This window comes from Pseudorasbora parva, chromosome 12, assembly GCF_024679245.1.
Source record: "Pseudorasbora parva isolate DD20220531a chromosome 12, ASM2467924v1, whole genome shotgun sequence".
Taxonomy (NCBI): Eukaryota; Metazoa; Chordata; class Actinopteri; order Cypriniformes; family Gobionidae; genus Pseudorasbora; species Pseudorasbora parva.
In genome coordinates this window covers 6,163,921-6,187,416 of record NC_090183.1, presented here as the reverse complement: position 1 = coordinate 6,187,416, position 23,496 = coordinate 6,163,921, and the positions used below count along the sequence as shown (strand labels likewise).

The 23,496-nt window shown below is 38.9% G+C and overlaps 1 protein-coding gene across 1 annotated transcript in view; it reads right to left on the bottom strand.

Annotated features, from left to right (window-relative positions):
- Positions 1 to 23,496, bottom strand: part of ptprfa (protein tyrosine phosphatase receptor type Fa) — a 246,360-nt gene that overhangs the window by 17,747 nt on the left and 205,117 nt on the right. The window contains exons 18-25 of the mRNA XM_067458880.1: positions 23,201 to 23,457; positions 20,744 to 20,825; positions 16,426 to 16,641; positions 8,772 to 8,929; positions 8,072 to 8,083; positions 7,745 to 7,857; positions 2,294 to 2,326; positions 1,634 to 1,731 (exon numbers count right to left, since the gene is read on the bottom strand). Of these exons, the coding sequence (XP_067314981.1) occupies positions 1,634 to 1,731; positions 2,294 to 2,326; positions 7,745 to 7,857; positions 8,072 to 8,083; positions 8,772 to 8,929; positions 16,426 to 16,641; positions 20,744 to 20,825; positions 23,201 to 23,457 (969 nt within the window). The remainder of the gene's footprint in view (positions 1 to 1,633; positions 1,732 to 2,293; positions 2,327 to 7,744; positions 7,858 to 8,071; positions 8,084 to 8,771; positions 8,930 to 16,425; positions 16,642 to 20,743; positions 20,826 to 23,200; positions 23,458 to 23,496) is intronic.

Genomic DNA, 23,496 nt, shown 5'->3' with positions numbered 1-23,496 from the left:
AAACACCAAGATCTGATATACTGATATATTAACAGGATATTATTAGTACTTATGAAGCACATATTAATGCCTTATTCTGCATGACCATATTCTACATCCCTTAAAGGGAGAGTTCACCTCAATGAAAATGTGATGTTTATCTGCTTACCCCCAGGGCATCCAATATATAGCTGACATTGTTTCTTCAGTAGAACACAAAATAAGATTTTTTAACTCCAACCGTTGCAGTCGGTCAGTCATATAATGCATGAATCCCTTTAATCATACCCAATTCTTAACTGTAACAACTACCTTACTAACTTATTATAAGCAGTAATGAGGCGTTTATTAACAAAAGTTGGAGTTAAAGGTGTATTTCACCCACAAAAAAAAAGTATGTCATTAATGACTTACGGTCTTACGGGTGTGGAACGGCATTAGGGTGAGTCATTTATGACATCAATTTCATTTTAGGATGAACTAACCCTTTAATAGTGAGAAATGGACCCTAATCTAAAGTGTGATTGTTATATTTTGAATAATCCCACCCTTAACTGGCAAGTAAAAATACAAAAGATGGATTGTTCCTAATACTTTATACAAAGAATTTATTGCACTCATATTACTTTTAAATGGGACAGAGACCAATGGGCAATATGGTGGAATAAGTCCTGCCTTCTAAATAAAAGAGCCAATGTGCAATTGGTAATTTGGTTTTCTACATTCTGTCACCTGACAATATTTTACTGGTCTGCCTGCATTAACACCATTGTATGAAAACTGAACTGAGATAGACGATAACACCACATGAACTATATTAATAACACTTTTACAACAGAAATTGACCATCACTGAATTTATTTAAGCTGGACTATGACACTATCTGAATAGTTTGACTTGACTTGACTAAACTAAATTCGTTGCTGCAGCTGCCATTAGAAACTTCGTTTATGAGTTTGTGTTTAATTTGAAATATGTTACTTAAGTGTGATTGTGGCAAGCAGTTTGTGAGATTGGAATATTTTCCCATCCAAATATAAAGGACTTGGTCTTGGATGCCCAAAATAGCTGCCCAGGGCGTGGCAAATATGGCCGCCGTGCGAACAGACTTTTATAACATTATAAATTAAATGTGTCCTTGTTAAATGATAGCATTAATTTCTTAAAAAAAGCTCTAAAATATGATATGTGATATGATTGGCACAATTAAATGCATAGCTACTGCAGAACAGTTTGTTTTTTTAGCTAATTTAGGGAGCACTAAACAGCTCTGAGCCTCTGAGACCGTTCTGCTTCAAATATACAGACATAATAAATCAATAAAATGCAGCTGTAATCTGCATCTAAAACTACTTCACTCTTCCCTTCGGTGTCCTGTCCTACAATTTAGATGTTCCACACATGCAGATGTAGGTCAGATCGAGCACAAGTGTTTTCCAGATGCACAAAGTTATCCATAATGGATGCATTCTCCTCCTCTCACTGTCCTTATTTATCTCACCAGACAATTTTATGTAAATTTCTGATATTTGTAGGACATCAAGCAATTATCCCTCTGTGGCTTTAACAGAAGGAAGAGAGTGAGGACAATTCTCCTCAAGGTTGCTTAGACGGACACAGCACATCTCCTCTGACCTGACTTGGGATGAGTTACCTCATATTCCTGTGAGAAGCGTAGGCCGTCATTGGCTTTCAGCCGCTCGATGTGGTCAGCCAAAGCGCAGACAGAAACTGGAGGGTGTTCCCGCATTCCTGCAGGGAAAAAGAAAGGATGAACTAATAGCGGTGATTTCTATTGGCTGGTTTTGTTTTGCTTGGCTGAACTCTGGGGAACAAACACACTTTGGTTCATACGCTTTTTAGATGATGAACACATGGGCACACATGGAAACTACCCAAAGCATGTGAGAAATAGAAGGCGAAGGAGAAAGCTTGTATCACCATGCTATGTGCTAAGGCTAGCCGCAGTGATGTAAGCAGTGAACGGACATGCTCATTGGCTGACAAATGAACCGCTTCCGGGTCAATAGCAAGGTGGCGTAAGCTGCCCTGTACAATCCAAATGGCATGTAAATGACATCTGCATATTACACAGAAGGACTACAACCTGAGCACACATTAAAAACACTTGTTTTCCCTCCCATCCCGTGTTTGAGACAGACGGCCTGTGGAGAGGATGTGAGAGATGGAGCGCTTTAACTGAGAGCAGCCAGAGTGGTGGAGGGGCGTAACTTTGGACTCGATGGACGGGTAGGAGGAGCAGTTAAAATGAAGGAAGTGAAAGTTCACACAGGAATGAAAGAGCAAAACTAACTTGAAGTGCTGGGGCAGCTGAAGGCACTGGAACCTGCAGAAAGAAGATGAGGAGGGGCTGTGATATATGTCACTGACAGAAGAGAGAGGAAGAGAGGAGAGAAGGATGCGCAAAAAAAGCAAGAGAGACACCCACGACGAGCAGAAGACATGAAATGGCTTCCCCAACATGTTTAAGTGTATATATTTATTGTAAATATATAGGGTGGGACACTTTGATTGAATTATAAAAAGCTGGCTGAGAAATTACTGGGTTTAATATGATTTTTTCCCTCTCCCTTGCAATTTCGTTTTTAAAAGCAGAAGAAAAAAAGATTTCTGATGTAAATACATATATTGAGTAGGAAAGATTTATGTTTTTGAAAAAGTTACTCCCCAAGGCTGCATATATTTGCTAAAAATACATTAAAAACAGTATCCATGTCAAATATTATTAATGTTTTTCTATTTGAAAATAAATTTCATTCATTTAAAATATTCCAGTTTTCTGTGTCACATGATCCTTCAGAAATTAATCTAATATGATAATTTGCTGCTCGAGATACATCTCTGATTATTATCAATAGCTATGTTTCCATCCAAAGTTGCGAATTTAACGCATGTGCAAAATTGGAATATTGCGTAAAACATTTGCGATTTAAGCACTGTTTCCATCCAGTGAGTCGAAGCGAACAAAATCGTCACTAAAGTTATATTAATATCATTAAAATGGAATATCATTTATGTCAGAGCGTGCAGACGAAATACAACAAACACAGTCATGTTATCTTGCTTTCTGAAGTTAAGGCCTGCTGTTTGGGAACAGTTCTGAGAGGTCATTATACTGAAACACTTTGACGACAGACTTCGCACAGGCCTTTCAGAATGACCAAAAGAGTATTTCAGATGCAGTGCAAACAGATCGGTCCACTGGCTGGTCCCGTTATGCCGTCCCATCGTGCAGTCACATGACTTTTTGTTGCACATTGAGGAATTTACTCAGTGAATGTGCTTCCATTGTAGTTTATGTGCATGTTTTCTTAATTATGCGAATCAGTTGAGCGAATACATTTTAAGTGCATCTTGGCATTTCCATCCAGCGTATATTTTTTATACGATATACCAAAATCCACATGAAAATAGGTGGATGGAAACATACAGTCAAACCAAAAATTATTCAGACACCAGATATAATGTTGTTCTAGTGGGTGATTCATACAGTGATGACCAGTAAAATTGATATACATGAGCGAGCCTTTGACCCGACCAAGTGTTTTTTCTTTAACTGCTAATGCTTTTACACCACAGACTGAACAAAATGAAGCATTGCTTGGACATTGGTTGACTTGAATTGGTATTATCTAATTGTGTACTTAAAATAAACAGCTGACAGCTGATTGGTTGATTTTAATCCATTACATCCCTTCCTATAAAAGTTATCTGACATTATCAAGATCAATTTGTTCTGACACAATTTAACTCTGAGTTCTTGTCATATTATATTACCATTCTGAATAAGATATTGTGAGAAAATGTTGAAGATGTCTGAATAAACAGACAGTAGCTAATGTTGAAAATAGTTGTGCTGGTTCATATTTCTTTGGAAACTTTTTCGGGATTCTTTGATGAATAGACAGTTCAAAAGGGCAGCGTTTATTTGAGATAGAAATCTTTTGTAGCATTATAAATGTCTTTACTATCACCTTTGATAAATGTAATGCATCTCTGCTGAATTAAAGTATTAATTTCATCTCCTGGCAATTTTGTTAATAATCAATGTTGATCTTAAGTCATTCTAGAGAGACAATGAGGCTCTTTGGACTATTATAGGAGCAGCTCATCCTCACTGGGTCACGTCAACCTTCCAAAGAAGGAATAAAAGCTCGGCAACCTCCCATCTGAAAGGCACTGTCTTCCTTTAGTTTATATTAAAACTCTTGGTTCAGAAATCAAGGACTGTTTGGATATCAGCATGTCAACACAACAGGATTTTTAAATGGCACCTTGTGTCACATTATTCACAGCTACAGCACAGTCCAAAGTACGAGCGTCGCGCTGGAATATAGTTTGCACGCCAAGGATATCTTTTCAAACGGTTTGCCTGAAACGTCAAACGTAGCTACACTACAAACACTCTTTATCTGTGAGGCAAGCTGTTTTTACATTTTCAAAGTGTCCTATAGCTTTTTTGAAACACAAATGCTGAACTTTCACAAGTGAATAAACAAAAACACTAGCCTGGTTCCTCATTTGAAGATTCACAAGCAAGGAGAATTCATTTTTATAGCAGGGAAGTTGACATGAATATTTCTCCCGGTTTTGCCATGAGAAAGATTGTGCATCAGTCGAGCGTGCGCTTTCAGCCCAAAAATCTGACATAAGAACATGAGTCACTTTGCAACTGAAGCAAAAGCAGATTCTTATTGAAGTCAGCAAAATGTCTGAGCATTCTTAAATTTCCCCTGAGAAAGAAACAAAAAAACCAAAACAACAAAAACAGAGAGACGAAAAATGGATGGGAAGAAGTGAAAAGAGAAAGATTTTCTCTTGCGAATTATCATGCTTTAATTTTTCCATCAAGCTTAAAGCTCAGTCTGAACCGAATGAAGAAATATGATCCAATGCCGATGTGTGTGTGTGTGTGTGTGTTTGATATTAGCTGGCAGGTTCTGCTCCTCAGTGTGTGTCCTTCACCTGACAGTGCGGCTCTGTAAATAATGTTTTGTCTTCACACTGAAGCTCCAGCAGATCCCCACATCCATAAATCCAGAGAGCAGTTCTGTGTCTTTTTCTGAGGTCTACATCCAAACAACCCCAAACGGATTCATTTTGAAAAGAAACTTTAGCTCTGTTGCAAACCCTAGTGAGCACTTTAAAGCATCACAGAAGTGCTGTAACAGAAGGTGGAAATATCTGCTTACCAACCTTGCTCTGAGGCAGTATCACATTTCAGAACACACATTCATATTTCAGAATGCATATTCCAAGATGACAGATGAAATGTCCATGATAGTATAGTCAATACAGGAAAGTGTGAATAAAATGTAACACTCTGTTACCCAATTTTTGTGTGTGCTGTGCTTCCTAATGCTTTATGGAGAACATTAGCTTAGAACACTGTAACTCTAAAAAAACCACACACATATAACAAAAACATTTATATTAGATGTGATGAATCGATTTGACAGCACTAATTGTATTTAAATACTTAATTACATTGTTATCGTTAATTAATATTAGATTAGGATGTTTCATGTTACATTTTCTGTTGCTGAATGTCTGTTGCAGTATTTCAGTATCGTGTGTGTATCACCTGTATTATTATTAAACTATACAGGTTATCAGTTATTTTTAAGTTACAAAGAAAAATGTTGGTAGTTTAAGGAACTACCAAATATATAACTTCATAAAAATTAGATCTTCATAAAATATTCATAAAATATTTAAAGTATATATATATATATACAACACACAATTTAAAAGTAAACATTTATAATTAAAATGATATATATTAAAAATTATTATAAATGTATTTATTAGTAATACATATATACAATTTAGCACTAAAAATATATTTATAATGTTTGTGAATTTCTGGCAACCTCATCTACTGTTCCTGGATAAAAGTGTATTGGCATCCTCTATGAGTCATGTAAAGTATCATGTCATGTCAACAGTCTATGGCTTAGAACACACACGTTTGTGTTTGTAAATGTAATGAGCTGTTTGTAACTCATTCGCTCTGCATTAAAACAACAGAAGTCGGTAACGCTTTAGATTACGGCCCGGAAAGTACTGCATAACTAAAGGGAATTTACAGCATAAATTTCGGCAATTATATAGTGTAACTATAAATTAAGTACTTGTAGGTAATTATTTATAATATACGTGTTTTTTAAAAAAGGGGTAGGTAAAAGAAAGTAACTATAAAGTAAGTACGTGTAGGCATATGGGAACAATATGTAATATTTGGGGAATAAAGGGGTCACTATCAGGAAAATTAACACATTATTATACTGTAAGTATTTTTAATTAAGGGGTAATTATCCGTGTAGTTATAGGGTGAGTATGAATGTGTGGGCTGTAAATTAAAGTGGCTCTTGTTCCCCTCTTGTTTCAGGTAGTTACAGGGTAAGTACAATAAAAACACATATACAATCTGATATCACTCAGAAATAGATTATTTGAAAAACAACTTCAAATTCAAAAAAAGATTAATGACACTTCTTTCTTTTTAAAAAAAAAAAATAAACTTTTCATTTCAAATGATAAAGTCCTGACAGAAAGAAGCACGTTTTGTCCCTTTCTCTCTTTTATTTTCTTGTTGCTCTTCTTCAATCCCATGTCTTTTGAAATTTTGTATGATTATTTATTAAAGAAAAAGTTGTACACCAAGAAATGTGTCATAATGTAGTAATCTTTTCGTATCCGGTCAGCTGTTACCAGCGCATACATTAGATGCTTTAAGCTTTCATGACATTCTCATAGGAGTTTTTCGTCTGAAACACACGCGAGAACTGGCGTCTCTGTCTTGTCTTCTAGTATTGTTTGTTTCTAATTGCTATTATCATATATTATGTTAATGTTTGTATACTGTTGTGAGCATAAAAGAACAAAACAAAACACTGACAGCATCCAACTGCATGACCAGAGTTTTTCAGCGCGTGAAATCAACCCTCAAATGCACACGCAGATGACTGCTGGTCGGAAGTGATATAGTCTACAGTTTAAATTTTTTAAAATATTGTTTTTTTTCTGACAAACACTTCAGAAAAACACTTCACTTTTGTTTAACTTCAGAAGACATTGATTCATCCATTGGGATTGTATGGATTACTGTAGTTATTGCTGTATGTGCTGTTTGATGCTTTAACTCTTAGAAACCAAAATGAGTTTTCATTAGCAGAGATTATTTCTTATGTATACGACTTTGTTCTTTATTTAGAATAAAGTCGTATACATCTGGGATGGCATGAGGGTAAACAATGAGTAAACGGTGAGGACATTTCTGCGCGCACTGTATTTTCAGTGTAACAGTTACAGAATACAGAATACTAGCCAAAGACATGTGGGATCCTTCTTAAGATTCATCTGTGGCAAAAACGAAAAAGAAGAGGAACAAGAGGAGGATGAAATAATTATATTATTATTATTATTAAAATAAATGTTTATGTGATATCAGATTGTATAAGTGTTTTATTGTACCCTGTAACTACATGAAATAAGATACACAGATAATTACCCCTTAATTAAAAATACTTACAGTATAAATAATTTGTTAATTTTCCTGATAGTTACCCCTTTATTCCCCCAATATTACATATTGTTCCCATATGCCTACACTTTATAGTTACACTATAATTAGCGAAAATGATGCTGTAAAAATGCTTTAATTATCCAGTACTTTCCGGATCGTAACCTAAAGCGTTACCCAGAAGTCTATAGACAGTCTCTCTCATGATGAGTGACATACCTTGTGTCTGGTAGTTGAGCCTCCTCATTTCCACCGGGTCAGAGGAATGGGCCAGCAAATGATCTTTAACTCCAGCTGAGTGCTCATCTTTAGCCGAGGGAGAGGAGCGCTTCCTGTGCAGCCAGGAAATGACATCAAACATGAGCGTATGAACACAGCGATCAGGTGGATGTGGAAATATGCAATATGTTTTTCTGTGTGTTAGTATCTGTTAGGAGAACATCAGCACTAATCTGAGCTCAATTAAACCCTCCGATTGTCTCTCATTAAACACCAAACACAAACAAGCGTCTGTTATCGGATCAAAGAGAGCCGTTTGATACCCACCTCTCCTGTTTGCTGCATCCCACGGAAAGAGATGGGAAAGCAGAGGGGAGAAAAGAGAAAATGTCACAGGAAGAAAACTACATAGACTCTGTGTGTAGGGTGAGTTTGTCAGAAATGTGTAAATGCCATTGCTACTAATGAGCTCGGATTCTAGCTGACATTTGCAAAATGAGTTTTCTTTTCACTCGATAGACATATAACTTGAACCCTGGGCATTTGATTCTCTTACATTGTTCAATAGGACAGACTGAATGAGGCTATAATTGAGAAGAGGGGTGCGTTTTTATCTGTAACATTGAGATTTTGGTAGGTGTGCTATCAGGACTTTTTCTATTGCGTGAGGGAAAAGGTCATTTCTGCAGTCTAGTTAAAAAGAAACGACTATTATTTAAACATTAAAGTTCTGTAAAAGTATAAAAAGAGTGTTCTAAGAAAAAACAATTGCTGACTGTCACACTGAAATAAGATTTCTTGAATTTCGATTTTCGACTCTTACAGTGAGTCAGCAGCGTCTCTGAGAGAGGCCGGCTATTTATACCTGACAGGAGGAAGTACAGTAAACTCCACTGAGTTTGCTACCCACAGCGAAAAAGAAAATATGGTCACTTAAGCAGAATGTGAAAAATATGCTTCTCTATGATCTCTAAAGCTCCAGTAAAGTAATTGTACTTCTGTATAAAAAAGCAGGCAGCTTGCGTACCTCTTGAAGAGCAGGATGGCGATGACGATGATGATGATAAGGACGACGGCCAGCACTGGTCCCATCACCCACAGCATCTCCGGATCCTCAACGTGACGGGACATCCCGCTGTGGAGCTTCACCATCATGGGTTCAGAGTAAGGACTCACCGTGAACATCTTATGATACAGAAACAAAGGAAGGAAAATAATTACTCAAAAGATCAACTATTTAGGCACAGCTACTTATTCTTTATTATGACCACATTTCAGAATAATAGGAAAGTCATCAAAACTATGAAATAACACAAATAAGAATGGAAATTATGGAGAGATTAAATCACGGATTTCCCTTTTTTTGTTAGCTAAATCTCTTTAAAGGGATAGTTCACCCAAAAATGAAAATGTGATGTTTATCTGCTTGCATCCATCATGTAGGTGTGTTTGTTTCTTCAGTCGAACACAAATGAAGATTTTTAACTCCAACCATTGATGTGTGTAAGTCATATCCACGCTCTGGCTCATATACTTATACTCATATACCTTACCGGAAATGAAGCGTGTTCCAGGCTGTTGGATATAGCGTTGTATTTAAGTTAAAAAATATATTTAAATATGGCTCGATTTCTCACACAAACTGATCGTTTTGTGTCTTAAGATGTCATGAGCCACAGGACTCTTTCTTCATGTTGTCTAAGCATGTTTTTATGCATTATGCATTATAATTATGTGCATAATAATGCATTATAAAAGTATTTTTAATGCAGTTATTATATAACGCACCTTATAATGCATTGTATGGTTCATGATTAATTGCAACCACTGTTATAAATATTTAAAACAAATAATTTTTGTGTTTTATAAGTGTATTTAAGTAAATGTTTTTTTTAATTAAAATAATTATGTTGTTTAAAAAAATATATATATTATTGTTTTCATTACATCACAAATTCCAGTTTAAATGAATAAAAGCTCATCAATTTAAGCATAAAAATAAAAAAAACTGTTGTTTTAAATAAATAATAGTTTTGTAAAGAAGTGTGTGTGATGTCTCTTAATTACACATGACTAATGTCAAACATTTAAGCATATGCGTTTAAGAAAAAGAGAACACTTAAAATGCCACTATAAATACCACTTAATACATCATAAAGTCTTTATAGGATGTGTTACCTGACTGAAATATTGCAATAGATTTAGTTTTTGCTGTTTCTGTAATCTTTGCAACACCCTAAAACAATGTTAAAGGCTGAATTTTGCAGGTAAAAGTATGTGTGTTTTCAGTTTTAGGATATGCGTCAACACTATAATCTATATAGCGGTGTGTTCTACAGTACACCTGAGCCTTAATGTGATTTTTAATGATCACACACAAACTGAAAGACTATTGAAGGGTGTATGAGCAGAGCAGGAGGAAAGCCTTCAACTCTTCAAAGAAACAGAGAAGTCAGTCTCCTTCCACAAAAGCTGGCAACTAATCGCCTTAGTAACACCTTTTAGACATCACAGCAGGGCACGCGGGAGAAAGAGGGATGGAAACAGGAAGATAGAGGGAGAACGAGAGAAAGAGCTGAGGGAGGGGTAACCACTTCCATCCCACTGAGAACCGGAGGATGCACATCATCAAGCAAATCCCATCAGAGCTACACCTTCTGCATTCCCTCTGGAAGTGACACCAGGAACCACAGACGCCATCGCTGCCCAAAACGCATTTACAGCAGCACAGCATCATTTGTACAGCGGCTCTACAATCATTTTATGGAACGACGAGAATAGTTTTTGTGCGCAAAAACTAAATAACGACTTATATAGTTATGAGCCGATTTCAAAACAAAGTTTTGAACAGTTATGAATCAGCTCATCGATTCATGATTTGGATCGTTTGTCAAACGGTCAAACTGCTGTAATCATGTAACACTGACGATCCGAAACATGAATCAATACGCTGATTCATAACGCTGATTTTTTTTTTCTTTCTGCGAACTATTCTCGTCACTTCATAAAATGATTGTAGAGCCGCTGTAGTGAGATGGGCTTTGCAACGACGTCTTTAGTGCCTTTATGGGTCTTGAGAGAGGAAATGACATTGGTGTCAATGAAGGCCTTTCTGAGCCATCGGATTTCAACTAAAATATCTTCATTTGTGTTCCGAAGATGAATGGAGGTCTTACAGGTGTCGAACGACATGAGGGTAAGTAATTAATTATTTTTGGGTGAACTAACCCTTTAAAGGAAACGTTACATAAATATCTTTATTTATCCATCTATGCAGAGGAAAGAAATGCATCCGTCCTGCAGTCCTGCGATCAAATGCAAAAAGGGTAGGGTGTAACCCCGTCATCCTGGCCAAATTTGCACATTGCCCCTGCCCATCATGGCCTCCTAATCATCCCCATATACATATATTTTCAGAGACTCTATGATGCATGTGTGAGACATTCCATTTAATAAGAAACTTGTGAGAAATTAAACTGATCTCATTTGTTTTTTTCTTGGCAAAGCAGTAAAAATTATTGGCTGAATGATTGACAACAATGAACATAACAAATCGATCTGTTTTTGATCATGCCAAATTAAATCCAGCATCCAATGCATAATGCAGACTTCATATTTAAACAGCAGTCTTTAGTGGTAAAATATTCACAGACCATACCATATAATGATTTGCCCTACTTTTAATTTATAAATCCAAAATTTGCCAAATTCTGTGAAAACAAATAACGTAATTCCACAATTCCACATTTCTCACATTAAAAAAATCAAAGGGCTGACAATCTGTTGGTCTACTATCATCATCATCACCTCTGTCTCTCTGCAACAGAGTTCAGAGAGAATCTTTTGAATGCTTGTGTGACAGAGGAGAGAGAGAGAGCATCTAAAAGCCCTGTGGGAATCTGTCAGTGGGAAACTTTCATAGTGATCAATTTAATCGGCCCTACCTCAGAAAGAAGCACATCCCACAGCATGAGTAATGCACCTCTGAATGACTCCAACCACTATTTGCTGATGTATATTCATGTGTGTGTGTTTGTGTGTTTTTCATTTCTCTTTCACCTCTCCTCCATCTCTTCATCTGTAACGCTCAGGTCTCTCCACCATTAATGATACCATCGTCACACTCTCTGCTGATCTCCCGCAGTCCTTCATGTGATGTCTCTTTCTCCTTTCTTTCTTTCATCTCCTCCTCCTCTAATCTGTTTTTCTTTAAGTGCTGCGGTAGTTTTGCAGTCAACCTCTTTCATCCAATTTCACACTCGCTAGTCTGTTTGTCAGCCCACCACAGACTGTCCTTTCACATGATCCTCTCCTCCTTTTTCTTCTCTCCTCCTTATTTAGCCTCTCCTCTCATTCTTAACTGCTAGTTGGTCAGACTAGTTCTTAACATAATGACTGTGTTTATGCAACTGGCCACAGGGCTCACATGTATTGTATGTGTACAGATTTGGCTATAAATGTGAGGACCAAATGTCCTCACTTACGCAGTGAAATATTATGGCAACCGACTATTGAGGAAAAAATCTGAGGCCTATAATAATTATTATTTGGTAGGTTTAATGGCACGTTTACACCAAGGATCATATTTATAAAGATAATGATAAAGGTATAGTTCTTAAAATCGTTCTCAGTATAAAGTATAGCAGAGTTCACACCACAGCTGTAATGTTAAAGGCAGAGAGAAACAATATAGTTGGAATCACAATTTTATCCAGCTGATGAATGATAAAAACACTGACAGCAAATCAGATTCCTGCTGTAACAAGCTTGAGCATTTAAAGTGACAGACAAGCATGCACTTAGAATAAAGAGAATGATATTGTCCAGTGATGTGGACGCCAATACATTTATCTTTATATTTATGGTGGGAATGAGCCTTAAGGGTTGGGGTTGAGCTAGGCAATAAAAATCAAGGAGTAGAATTAATGTCAAGTTCGTAGAATCTGACAATGGTATGCCGCAAAGACCAACCTGCCGCATCACAGACATCCTGCAGAGATGACCCTGACAAGAAGAAGGCTGTCCGGCCGCCACATAAGCAAGTGAGATCCACCGAGCAAGGCTCGACCACCCATTTGCTCATCCTCTGCTTTGAAACTGCCCCCTTGAGGAAGGCCCATAACAGACAAATAACTACTGTTCTCCTCCACAGGGCACCTCTGTGGACATAATGTCTAAAGCACAAACAGTGCAAAAGCAGATAAAGATGTCCTTAGTCAGACGTCACAAAAGGCGGAGGACAAAAGGCTTGCAGCACAAAAGGTCTCATAGGGTTCGAGGGAACCTTAGGAACATAGCCCAGCCTAGGGTACAAGCAGGCCTTGGCCATTCCGGGCGCAAATTCCAAACACGAGGGTGCCACCGAGAGAGCTTGTAAATCTCCTATTATCTTAGGGAGAAAATAGAACGAAGAAAGATAGTCTTTAGAATAAGAAACTTCTTGGAAACTTCCTCGAGCACGCTCATAGGGAGCCCTGGAAAGACCCTGAAGGAGCACAGAGATCCTAGGCCGGCACCCTGGTGCGTACTGCAAGTCTCAGCCTCAAAGCGCCACAAAGTAAATGACTAACCAGAGGGTGTCGCCCCAAGAAACACCACCCAAAGGAGTATGGTAAGCACCTGAGGGATCGCCACGTACACCTTTAATGTGGAAGGAGCTAGCCAAGCGGAGAATCTCCCCTGCAGGAACTCCAGCACCGTGCTCGCAGGGCAAGGTAACTGGATCCCACAGGCGATCTCTGCACCATAAGGTGAAGAGCCTCCACTTCAGTGTGTACAGTTTCCTCATGGAAGGAGCTCATGTAGAATGGTCACAACAACTTCGGTTGAGAGCCCAGAATTATGAGCTGGGCCCCCTAAGTGTCCAAGCCCACAGTTTCAACAACTCTGGGCGAGGGTGTATGAAGACACCGCCCACCTGAGAGAGAAGGCCCCTCCTGATCGGCATCTCCAGGGGAGAGTCGTCGAGGAGAGACACAAGGTCCGAGAACCAGACTCCAAAACGGGGCTACTAACAGAAGACGGTCTCCGTCCCGGTGCACTCTCTCTAGAACTCCCGGAAACAGAGCAATCGGGGGAAAAGCATAAAGAGGCAGCCTCGGCCACTCCTGTACCATAGCATCCAGTCCGAGAGGAGCTGGAGGCACTAGGGAGAACCACAGATGATGCATTTTCTCATGAGTGGCAAACAGGTCCACTTGAGCCCTGCCAAATCTCTCCCAAAGGAGCTCCACCACCTCGGTGTGGGGTCTCCATTCCCCGGGCCTCGGTCCCTGCCTTGACAGAATGTCTGCTTCCACATTCAACCGCCCAGGAATGTACATAGCCCTCACTGAGAGCAGTTTCCGCTGGGACCAGAGGAGAATAAGACATGTCAGCTTGTATAACTGGCGTGACCTCAGACCCCGCTGATGGTTGATATACGAGACCAGTGCGAACGAGCACATGATGGCCCCTGATATACGACAGGAAGTGTTTCAGTGCCTGGCATGGTGCCCCCAGTAACGGGCCTTGGGCTAGAAAGCAAGGGTCCCTCCACATGACCAAGGAGAGGAGACACCACTGCTTAACCTTGATCACACGGAAAGGATTTCCCCTCGGGAAAAAAACCCTTGGTTTTGAGTCACCACTGTAGCGGTCTCATGTACAAAAGGCTGCACGGAATGATATTGGACATTTCTTCCATGAGACCAAGCAGCCTCTGAAACTGTTTAACAGTGAGTGACTGGTCTAGTTTCACCCCTCTTAAGGCTGAGCCGGTCGACCCTATGTGAAGCTCTAAAAAACGGGCCTGCAAAGAGATCGAATCCCAACTCACACATAGATACGTTATTCTCTGCTCGCTCTTCTTGGAGTTGAGCCTCAGCCCTAACTCCCTCATGTGCGCAAGAACAACATCTCGATGTTAAACCGCGAGTCGTCAAAATAATGAGAATGCAAATCCCTTGCATATGCGAGGGGCTAACGACGTGTCCACACTCTGGTGAACGTGCGGGGTGAAAGTGCTAGACTACAGGGACGCACCTGATATTGGTAAGCCTCTCCCCCGAAAAGCGAACCTTTTCGAGCTATTTCCTGTGCTGTGGAAGGATGGGGACATGAAAATAAGCATTTTTTAGATCTATCTTGACAAACCAGTCCTCGGACCTGATCTGAGACACGATCTGTAAAAGCATCCTGAATTTGAGCTTTGCTACATAGTGGTTCAGAACGCAAAGATCTAAGATCGGGCGCAAGCCTTCATCCTTCTTTGGCACGATGAAGTACCGGCTGTAAAGCCTGACTCCCTGCCGGGCGGGAAAACCCTCTCTATAGCCCCTTTCTGCAGCAGAGTCTGTACTTCTTGAGACATAACCAGAGCCTGCTCAGTCTGCTTTCAACCCCGTTGAAACTGGGTGAATGACATCGAAACTGAATGGCGTACTTCTTATAATCTGCAGGACCCACTGTATATATATATGGCAGATTTAGCCAGAAAATCTACTAAGGGTACCAGCCTCTCGAGCGTCTGATTTACTCTGCATCATGAGTGCAGCGTCCTGAAACGGCTGACCGGCAGTGAACAAGTGACTCGCCATCCTTGGATGACCCGCGAAGGCTCTCCACGCCCGGCGCTCGGGTGGGGTTGGTGGATCGACCCTGTAAGGGCGTCAATGACAGACGTGTACTGAGGTAAACACCGTCTGCCCCCGGAGCTTCACAGCCCTGAACGTCATAGCGCCAGGACTTCTTCGACACAGCCTTACATGAAAAAACAACTGTCCTCAGATCAGTTTTACTCTTAGAAGTCTGCGCCTGTGATTGCCGACCATCAGCCCACCCTTTCTGCGGGGGTGTGCGAAAGGCGACTATCTGTTTTTGTTGCGCCCTGTGCAAGGAGTTCGTAACCACGTGTTTTTTTTTTAAACCCATGGCATCGAACCATAACCATGTCTTTACAATATGGAAGATAGGCTGATAATATCTAGCTTCTCAAAATCAGATAAATCCTATTTATTTCCTCAGAATTAAAAGCCACCCTAATCACCCATCAATGAACATGGTCCAAATGATAGACGAAAGAACATATCTAACTCCTCAAAGTCAGATAATATTTTATTTAAATTCCTCTTTTTACCAGACGATACTGTTTTTTTATATTTTCTATTTATTCATATGGAATCGTCATCTACACGCTGCCTCAGCAAACGCGAGATATGATCCGTTTACAACATATTTGGCTTTCATCCCTCGAGATGAAAGATCACAGGCACGAGGCTGAAACACCCGATAAGCGCACACCTTTTTTTCTATACGCGTCAATATATTTCTCAATAAACAAAGCCAGCACCCTTAGGAGCTGAATGCATGCCTCACACCAAACAGTATCACATTTGCACTGATGCTTGTGTTACTATATAGACTCTCTGACACAGAGAGCTTGTTGAAGACAACAGAAGCTAATGGCGTGTGTTTGCCGGTGTTATAAGGAACCTGAGATCCCCTACATTTTCAAAAGGCTTATAAATCATACAGGATGAGTATTTTTGAGAAAGTAAAAATGCAGAATGTTTCCTAGGGGTAGGGGCAGTGTAGGGGGATGTAATGTAGAGTTTGTACGGTATAAAAACCATTACGTCTATGTAAATTCCCCACAAAGATAGTGAACCAGATGTGTGTGTGTGTTTGAGAGAGAGACTCACTGAGTCCCGGTCTTTTAGTGCTGCCAGTATAAACGTTCGGTACTGCTGCTGTCCAGGTAGAGGTTTGTTATAGAAGCCATTGTAAGTTTTCTCGTCTCCTAACACAAAGGTTTCTGGAAGATACTCCAACTTGGCAGCGATGTAAGGCCGCAGGAAGTCCTGAGTTTGTCTCCTCCTCCTCTTTCTCACATCCGAGTCTCCATTACTCCCCAAAAGCTAAAAAATCACAGAGAACATATCACATCAAATACATTAGTAAAATGACAAACGATGACAATGCATTAAGAAAAAAAAAACCATGCATCCACATACATAAAAACACTGAAGTGAATGTTCATATTCACCCTTACTAGATGACGTTGGATTTTGAAATAAGGTATGTTTTCCACACAGCGTCTCACTAAATGAACTATGTCAAGGTCACATTGTAGCTTAATTTTGAAATAATTAAAAAAAGATTGCAAATATATACAGTGGGGAAAAGTATTATTTGACCCCCTGCTATTTTTTTTTACTTTGCCCATTTACGAAGATACAAATAAACTGATAAGCATTTGACTGAGTGAAACAAGAATTTGATCCTCTACCAGCAAGACTTCTGCCTTCCACAGATTGGTTATGTGTCCATGTGGAACACAGATGAATCCTGTCACTTTAAGAAAGTACTCCTAATGTCAGCTCATTATGTGTATAAAAGACACCTGTCCATCTGTATCTTCCATTCCAACCTTTCCACCACCATATTGGGCAAGACCAAAGAGCTGTCAAAGGACGTAAGGCATACGAGTGCAGACCTAGGATGGGCTACAAGACCATCAGCAAGAAGCTTGGTGAGGAGGAGGCAACTGTTGGGGTAAGGATGATCATGAAAATAGTGAGGGATCAGCCTAGAACTACATGGGAGGAGCTTGTTAATGATCTCAAGGCAGTTGCGACCACAGTCACAAAGCAAACCATTGGTAACACACTACGCTGCAATGGATTGAAATGCTGCAGTGCCTGCAAGGTTTCCCTGCTCAAGAAGGCACACATACATGCCCATCTGAAGTATGCCAATGAACCTCTAAATAATTCAGAGAAGGCTTGTGAGAAAGTGCTGTGGTCAGATGAGCCCAAAATTGAGCTTTTTAGCATCAACTCAACTAAACTCAACTCAACTGTGTTGTAAAACTGTAAAACTGTGTTTTATATTTAGCCGACAGCATATCTAAGTGTATGCACACTATACTGTCCATGTCCAGAAAGGGAATAAAAACATCATCACAGTAGTCCATATGTGACATCAGTTAGTTCATTAGAATCTCTTGAAGCATCGAAAATACATTTTGGTCCAAAAATAGCAAAAACTACTTTATTCAGCATTGTCTTCTCCGCGTTTGTTTTCAAACCTCAAATAAAGATTCAAACGGTTATGAATCAGCGGATTGATTCATGATTCGGATCGCCAATGTCACGTAAATTCAGCAGTTTGACACGCGATCCGCGATCTTTTCAAAAATATGTATCAATAATAATATCATCAACTCCAAACTTTTGAAAGATAGTGTATATGTGTATATATATACAGTGATGCCAGTAACGCGTTACATAGTAACGCGTTACTCTAATCTGACTACTTTTTTCCAGTAACGAGTAATCTAACGCGTTACTATTTCCAAACCAGTAATCAGATTAAAGTTACTTATCCAAGTCACTGTGAGTTACTATTTTAGTAATTTTCCATAGTTAAAAACGACAGCTTATCAAAATTCTCAGCCTGGGGGCTGGAGCCGTGTTTTTTATTTATTTATTTTACTTTTTACATTGTTGCAGCCATTAAAATAGTTCAGTTTTGTTTTTAATGTCAAAGTAGTTATTTTTCGTTTCGTTTTTTTATTATCCTAATTTAGAAAATGTTCAGAGCAATTTTTTGTTTGTTAAATTAAAGTTTATATAGGCAAGACAATTCAAGAGTTGGTTTGAGAGACTAGGCTATTAAACATGCGGTTAACTCACTGGGTCGTCACATAAAAAAATTAAAACTTTAATTTAACAAACAAAATTTGCTCTAAACATTTTTCTAAATGAACTTAAAAAATAAACGAAACGAAATATAACTACTTTGACATTAAAAACAAAGTAGGCTAGTTATTATACCACCACAAAGGCATTTCTGACTAGCCGAGGCAGGCTGATAGATTAGCCTACTGCTCGCAACGGCGCTCAAAAAACCCGAAACGGGCTACACAATCTAAACAAACAAAAAAAAAGTACATGCAGGTTGTCTTATAGCCTACCTTACACTTCAGCAAAATTAATATGAATCCGATCTTCAATTCCCGCGGTATATGCTCATTTAACGGAGTTCACATCAAAGCAAAAGATTCCAGCATTTTATTCAGCAGCCCATTTCAAATTCAAAGATCGCAATATGAGAGAGAGAGTGACCTAAGCACTGGTAAGATCATTAGTCTCATTAATTTATATTGAAGATGATTGTGTTTTGTGTGACTTATTTTAAAGTTTCATTTACGGCCATATGCGTTGGCTTGCTTTATTCATTTGCAGCGATGTTGCAGTAGCACCGTCATATCTATCTGACTACAACAAAACAAGCTCTCACACATTTATTTTTTAATTATTTGCCAGGAGTAAAATTTACACATGTGGTTTAAACAACCAGATATATTTACATTTGTCCGGTTTAGTTTGAAATGCTTTCATACACCTTCTGAATTGGTTTGTTTGAGTGATCGGAATTAAATACGTCTCGAAAGACTCTCGGGAGGCATTAGGCCTACTCCTGGTCATTTCGCAATCAGATAGATACCTGGTCAGAGAAAATGAATGAAGGAACCAGTAGTAAAAAGGCCATAACTCTAGCAGCTGCACTGAAGAAACGGACTCTTTAACCCTGCGCAAGCCATATCTTGACAGTGGCGCAAGCTATCATGGTCTCATGTTGTTTCCACCAGCACATCTCATTGTTCATTTTAATTATTAAAATAAATATAAAACGAAGGAGAAGCCTAAAAAAGGGGGCGTAAAAAAGTCGGGGCCGTCAGTCTCGGGCATAAATGCAATAAAGTGTGTTGCCAAAAACGGTTGTCATTTCTATTTTGAGACGGCAGGGGTGTTGTCGGCAACTGCTGAATGTAACTAATAAAGTAACTTGTAATCTAACTTAGTTACTTTTTAAAATCAAGTAATCTGTAAAGTAACTAAGTTACTTTTTAAAGGAGTAATCAGTAATCAGATTACTTTTTCAAAGTAACTGTGGCAACACTGTATATATATATATATATATATATATATATATATATATATATATATATATATATATATATATATATATATATATATATATATATATATATATATATATATATATATATATATATATATATATATATATATATTGACCAGCACAACTTTAAGTCTATTCTGATTGGCATTTTCAGTCCATGAAATAGCCGGACTGTGATCCAGAGGTCAGAGGTCAGAATCAGCCTCGGGTGCTTCAGTCAGAGGCATCATTAGTTCAAAATGACATACACACAATCTCGAAAAGCTTTATCTGTCTCTTTATAGACCCCTTTCTCTGTTTCTCCATCCCTCACCTTTTCGCTTTTTCTTTCTCTCCACTAACATAATATCCTGCTTCTTTAGCTTTAGTAAAGCACATTTGGTCGAGACTGAATCAAATCCAAGGCCACAGGATTGGAGCTGAACAAATGGGGTCTAGCGGCAGAGAGAATGAGGACTGCAGCGGGACAGCAGGCATAATATCAGCGCAGTGATAAACACCAGCACAACACGGGATCCAATAATACAACTCTCATTTGACTCGGCAACGCTCATAAATAAGGGGCAACTCGGGGGAGAACGGCTGCATGAAAATGGGCTGTTTCAAAACACTGGTGACACCAATGTGATTTTTACAGCGCCGTTGCGTTTTGATATTCAGTATGCAGCACCTGAAAAGTTTTGCCTATTTTGCAGACAATAGTTTATTGAAAGCAAGCAAACTCATGAGAAAGCAGAACTGTGCTAGAGCCAGGAAGCTCAGTAGTAATAATAAAAAAGCAAAAATGCCAAGAGAAGCTTTTTAAGAGCCAACAAAGTGCCTGCGTGTCTCAACAGCTGCTGCAGAGATGCAGAAAAAACTGAGAAGGTAAAAAGAGGTGAAAAATAACAACAAACACTAACAGGCTGTAACGTCTAGATAAGACACCGTATATCACAGGCCTCATGTATGACTGATAACATGAATAAGGTAACAGAGAGTGAGACATCTGTTTAAGCTATTTGCATCTGATCATGAAAAACACACACTCACCTCATCCAGATCCATATCCTCTGGGTTTTCCCAGCGGCGTAGAGTTGATGTAGTTACTGGTACCACTGCTATATAAAACCACCTAAGAGGAAAACATACACACACACACGTCATTATAGTAAAAAGTTCCTATCTATCTATCTATCTATCTATCTATCTATCTATCTATCTATCTATCTATCTATCTATCTATCTATCTATCTATCTATCTATCTATCTATCTATCTATCTATCTATCTATCTATCTATCTATCTATCTATCTATCTATCCATCCATCCATCCATCCATCCATCCATCCATCCATCCATCCATCCATCCATCCATCCATCCATCCATCCATCCATCCATCCATCCATCCATCCATCCATCCATCCATCCATCCATCCATCCATCCATCCGATAGCATTTCTAAATAATTTTGTGGCAGCCGCGCAGCCCGTGGCTCATTCAATGGCTGAAACAAACACTTGAATCCCATGATTAACAATTGAGTAATTTCCACGCTCTCATGCCAAGACTGAGCAAGAGCATTGTTTGATATGTGTGATGTCGATAATGTCTGATGTAACTGCCTCTAACAATCTCGCTTTGGCTTTGATGAGGAAATATGTTCGCTAATTTCTAATTAAAGGATTTCTGAGCTGTATTTGGTCAGAACTGATCCTGCGGGCAGTGTGGGTATTTTCAGAGTTCAGCCAGCTCAGACTGCACTGCATTACGGCAAATCCAGCTCGCTGCAGTGGACTAAACCCATGTGAGATGACTCCTCTGAGCTGGGATGGGATGTGTTTGAGTATTAACCTCGGATGGCCTCAGTCTTGCTAAAGCACAACGGTCCAATACTTGCCCAAAGAGGAACAGGATTCTTGCATGTGTGCGCTAGCTGAACTCTGAGACTCCGGCAAACATCTCCTTGAGATCCAACACGTGTCATTTGTGTTTTAAGATAAACATGAGGAATAAAAGCACTAATGCTGCGACTGAGTAGCCTGCAGGCAGATAAGCAGTAATAAGCAGTAAATGGTTGCTTTTACTTTGGTGTCAAATGTCAGTCAATGCAAAAGTTAACGTTATTTTTTTCTCTGTCTCTTACCAGAGCATTTAATGTAGCCCATATGTGATGCACGTCATGTAAGAACGATCTATCTCTGCTTTTACTGATCATTAGTTAGCAATGCAAAAAAATGCTGGTTTTCATAGTAGCCCAAATATTCCTTTTTATAAAGAATGCAATTTTTTGCAAATTAAATGAAGCGTAAACAACAAGAAATCTGCCAGCCAAGTGAGAAAAAGAAGCTAAACTAAGTTACGCGATGAATTGAAAACCTGGGGGACTGATAATCTCAACGGCAGCAGAATTTATTTAGCAGATTTAATAAAATACATATCAATAATCATCATTATTCCTGTAGCTACAATGCAAGGTACTATGTTGATAATAGCACTAAATAAAAATAAACACTATATGTATTGAAACTCGAAGTGGTCGGAGTGCAGAGTTGTAATGCATTTCAGTGGAACAAACTGTGTGCTCATCTCATATTTATTTATGTATTCATAGCCTAGCAATGTCACATACTGCACTGAAACTCAGCAACTCTTCACTCAAAAAAAAAAAAAAATGTCCTCCATTCTATATGACTACATAATAATTGTTGTTCAAAAGATTATTATTATTTTATTCAGGTCTCGACATTAAGCTTGTTCAAGTTAATCTGTCACACACTTGTCCAAGTAAAAATTGTGCTTGTATGGAAAAAATGCATTATGTAATTATATAATGTAAATTATAATATAAATATTTTTTTGAATATACAAATAAGAAATGTTGGAAAGAATGTTTAAACATGAAACTAAACCTCCAGTAAGAGGCAGCAGGTGACATCTTAATGAGTGAATCATTGAGTCGATTCGTTGAAATGGCTGATTCATTCAAAACGGAGGCATTCGTTTACGAATAGGTCACTGAATGTTTGATTCAACTGAATTCAATTCACATTTTTAATCACGATGGTATTCAGGAAGGACTCCTGTCCGTGTCATGTTGCTTAACTGTCTGTGTGAGCGGCGCTCATGTGTTTCAATTTCTGAGCAAGCATGAACAGCGCAACTTTGTGTTACCGTCAGGTTATTATGCATTATAAATTATTATCCACTTTTGGTCGCCACTTACTCTAAATTAAGGCAGAATCATTCTTGCATTTTGGTGATTCCCGAGTTATTTTTTGGTATTGATATTTTAACCATGATACTTGTCCGGTCGTGCAAATAAAATTCTCTTTCACTTGCCCCTTCAAAAAATCTAATCTATCTATCCCGGACAAGCGTTAATGTCGAGCCCTGTTACTGAAAGCAAGCAAACTTATGAATCATGAAAAAATGAATCATGACCACAGAAGTGTTGATGGCTGCACAAGATTTGTTGCCAATTTTATTGCGCCATTTCTCTGACTGACCTGACGAGTGCGCTGTTTTGCACTTTGGACAGTGTGATGGTGAGTTTGCCACCCTCCTCTGGATCTTGTTTAAGGTGGGCTGGTTTGGTGGTGAACAGGTCTGGGGCGGTGCGGATGGAGACCTGCTGCTGCAGTCCGCCGGCGCTGTTCCCTCGGCTCATCAGCACGAATGAGTAATCGGTGTCCGGCTGTAGCCGCGTGATCAACTTCCTCTTCAGGTCGCCCTGCACCTCAACGCTCTGCTGGTTATACAGGATCTGGCAGCAGGGGGAGCACATATTAACTCAATCACACAA